The following is a 3346-nucleotide window of genomic DNA, read 5'->3' on the forward strand; positions in this document are numbered from 1 at the left end:
AGCAGTCCAGCTAGTGGTGTATCTTTAGGTATCAGAATCGGGTGCTTGGCGTTGTAGTTGAGTGTAGATTGCTCGATTCTCCCACCGACTCGCATTACTCCATAATCATCCAGAAACGGAGAAAACCGGATAAGATGCGATTTAGCGTTAAGCTGGCGTCGATTCTCTAGCTGCGCATATTCTCTGGCAAAGGATTTTGGTTGCACATGTCGAATAAGTCGGCGCTGTGCGTCCAGCAACTCTTTAGACGTAAGGAATTGTGCCGAATTCCTATGATGAGATCGAAGAGTGTGAATAAAGCGATGACAGTAGCTAGATACCCTTATAAGACGCGTCCAGGTTGAGAATTTGTGGATGAGTAACTCGTGTATACATTCATCAGGAAAGTTATGTAGAGTCGTGGGCTTTATGGCTCGTTCTTCGGTGTTGACATCGAAACTTGAAGATACGCTGAACTTGCTTGTAGAAGGTGGCCACTCGGAGGTTGGTGTGGCCAGCCAGGACGGACCTTTCCACCACAGTCGATGCTCCAGAAGCTTTGACGGATGAAGTCCTCGGGAAGCACAATCAGCAGGATTGTCTTCCGTGCGAACATGGTTCCAGCAGCTACGGGGAAAGTCGCTCAATATCTCAGAAGTTCGGTTGCAGACGTAGGTGTTCCACCGTCGAGGGGGAGCTGAAAGCCAGTGTAGCACAATTTCTGAATCTGTCCAGCAGCTCGTGCTGAAAAGAGGAATTGTTAGTGATGTTTTGACAATAGAAAGCAATCGAGATAGAAGTAACGCAGCGTTTAGCTCCAAACGTGGAATTGATACGGGCTTGATCGGGGCCACCCGTGTTTTGGCGGCAACCAGAGTTACTTGAAAGCTGCATCCAACTGCAACTCGAGCGTAAACTACCGCACCGTAGGCGTTCGAGGATGCGTCGGCGAATCCGTGTAGTTGAACATCTCGAAATGGTGACGCAATATACCGTGGTACTTGGCATTGCGTAAGTGCTGGCAAATCCTCTACTAACGCTCTCCAGCGCGTACGTAGACTTTCAGGAATGGGGTCGTCCCACTGCAGGACACTTGTCCAGCTTTCTTGGAAGATTAGCTTGAGTAGAACTGTGACCGGCGCTACCAGTCCAAGCGGATCATAAATTCTTGATAGCTGAGACAAGAGTTCTCTTTTCGTCGGAGAAATGGTCGCATCGCATCCCTTTAGGTTGAGATACAGAACGTCCTTCCCAGGGTTCCATTGGATACCAAAAACTTTGACAGGTGAATCCGCAGCTGATTTGTTGAGGAGCTGGATAGGTTCAAAACATCTATCTTCCTCTGGTATTGATTTCAGAAGACGCCAACTATTAGAACTCCATTTGCGTAGCTTGAATTTTCCCTTATCTAAGAGGGCTATAAGCTCGTCCTTGAGAATCAGAAGCTCCTCGAATGTGTTGGCGCCTGTAGGGATATCGTCCACATAGGCATCGTGCAGAAGAGCGTGAGGTGCTGCAGGGTATTCATGGCCGTGATCGTCGGCAAGTTGCTTTAGAACTCAAACAGCCAGAAATGGTGACGGTGCTAATCCGTAGGTAACCGTCAGCAGGCGAAAATGAAGCAGAGGTTCATTCTCAGTCTTGCGCCAAGCAATGCGCTGAAAATTGGTGTGTGGCTTAAAGATTTTAATGCCTCGAAACATCTTTTCGACATCTGCACATAAAACATATTGGTGCTGCCGGAAGCGTAGACAAACGCCAAGAAGATCGCGTTGAATCGGTGGACCAATATGTAGTCTGTCATTGAGCGATACTCCAGAGCTGTCCTTTCCTGATCCATCAAAAACTACACGACATTTGGTAGTCAGACTGTCCAGTTTGATGACAGCGTGGTGCGGCAAATAGAAGCAGGTGTCTGGGGACTCCTCAACCTGAGCCGAGGTCAGTTGTTCCATATGTCCACGTTGCAAGTAGTCGTCCAGAAAAGCTTCGTACTGCTGCTTCAATTCTGGATACCGACGAAATTTGCGTTCCAGCGAGAAGAAGCGATTGATGGCCTGTGGCAAGGTCGAATCAATAGGCGGTGCCTTCTCCTTGAAGGGATACTCGACGACGTACACCCCGTCCGACGAGCGCTTGTGTGTGGCAGCAAAATGACGCTCTGTGGGATCGCTGGCGTCCAGGAAAGCCTGGTTAGGCTGAATGCTGTCCATCTCCATGAATAAACGAACAATCGTGTCTAGGTCCGCGTGATGAGTAACCGCAGAAGTAGGGTGATCATCGAATGCAGAGTAAGAGCCTGCAAGAATCCAACCAAATACAGTATTGAGAGCGATAGGAAAGTCGTTACCAAAGTGTTTCCGATCTCTTGTGTATAGAGACCAAAGTTGATCCGATCCAACAATGACATCGATTGCTCCAGGTGTGCAGAACGTTGGGTCTGCCAAAGGAAGCTCGCAGATTTGCCTCCACGTAGAGGATGAGGTGTCAATAACTTGGGCAGGAAGTGATGACGTCAGCGAGTTGAGAATGAACGAGACCAATTCGACAGTTTGGCCCGAATGACGAGAGCGCAGCTTGATATGTGCGCGTCCTCGGGTAACGCCCGCGCTGTTGGCGGCGAGACCGAGAATAGAAATCCGTGCGTGCGTTCGACGCACGCCTATTCGCTGAACAAATGATTCCGATGACAAGGTTATTGTAGATCCAGTGTCCAAGAGCAGCCTGCAGGTTGTAGTGTTACCCCAGGCGTCGATGACGTCAGCAAGGATGGTTGGCAACAGAGTCTGAGAACCAGCCGCCGGAATATTCTCCAGAGTATGATGCGTAAAGTTGTTTTCCGCGGGAGTCTCGCTTCCCAAGCGATGACCTCCTCGAGCTAGCGGTTGATTGTGGCCAATTGTAGATCCCGCATTAGAGACTGCTGGTCGATCGCGGCTGTAAACACTTGCTGTGTCAATGTTGTTGCCATTTTGAATTGGCTGCGACGAGCCATGAACCAAAGTATGATGCTTGCGGCGGCAGATCCGACAAGTATGCCTCGATGTACAGTTGCCCACCATATGAGCCGGGCTGAGGCAATTGAAACAGAGCTTTCTTGATTTGAGGAAGTCTCGGCGAGATGCAATGTCGAGTGCGATGAATTGAGGACACTTAAACAGTTGGTGATTCTGCTGGCACGATGTGCACTTCGGCTCTTCCCATCTTGGATGCGTGTCTGCGTGGTGCGTTGTAGCTGCGCGTCGAGCTTGGGTTGATCGAGTTAAGTTAAAAGCCTCCAACGTATCGCAGCGTGATGTGAGAAATTTCAGGAATCGGTTGATGGTCACACCTTTTTCTTCAGATTCTGCGCACTAAGCCCAGGCTT

At 49.5% G+C, this 3346-nt stretch overlaps 1 protein-coding gene across 1 annotated transcript; it reads right to left on the reverse strand.

Moving 5' to 3' along the window:
* Positions 1-1538: 1538 nt before the first annotated feature.
* LOC122625538 lies at positions 1539-3041 on the reverse strand. The gene is made up of 2 exons (XM_043805630.1): positions 2330-3041; positions 1539-2278 (listed from the first exon to the last, which is right to left on the reverse strand). Exons 1-2 carry the CDS (start codon positions 3039-3041, stop codon positions 1539-1541), a joined length of 1452 nt encoding a protein of 483 aa, XP_043661565.1.
* Between the last annotated feature and the right edge of the window lie 305 nt (positions 3042-3346).

This window comes from Drosophila teissieri, unplaced genomic scaffold (genome assembly GCF_016746235.2).
Source record: "Drosophila teissieri strain GT53w unplaced genomic scaffold, Prin_Dtei_1.1 Segkk122_quiver_pilon_scaf, whole genome shotgun sequence".
In the NCBI taxonomy this organism is placed as follows: Eukaryota; Metazoa; Arthropoda; class Insecta; order Diptera; family Drosophilidae; genus Drosophila; species Drosophila teissieri.

Excerpts from the sequence above, each read along its gene's own strand:
- LOC122625538 (XM_043805630.1), bottom strand. The coding sequence starts at position 3,041 with ATGGTGGGCAACTGTACATCGAGGCATACTTGTCGGATCTGCCGCCGC. Across the intron at positions 2,279-2,329 it reads AAGAGATCGGAAACACTTTG|GCTCTTACTCTGCATTCGAT; the intron begins GTAACGACTTTC and ends GGATTCTTGCAG.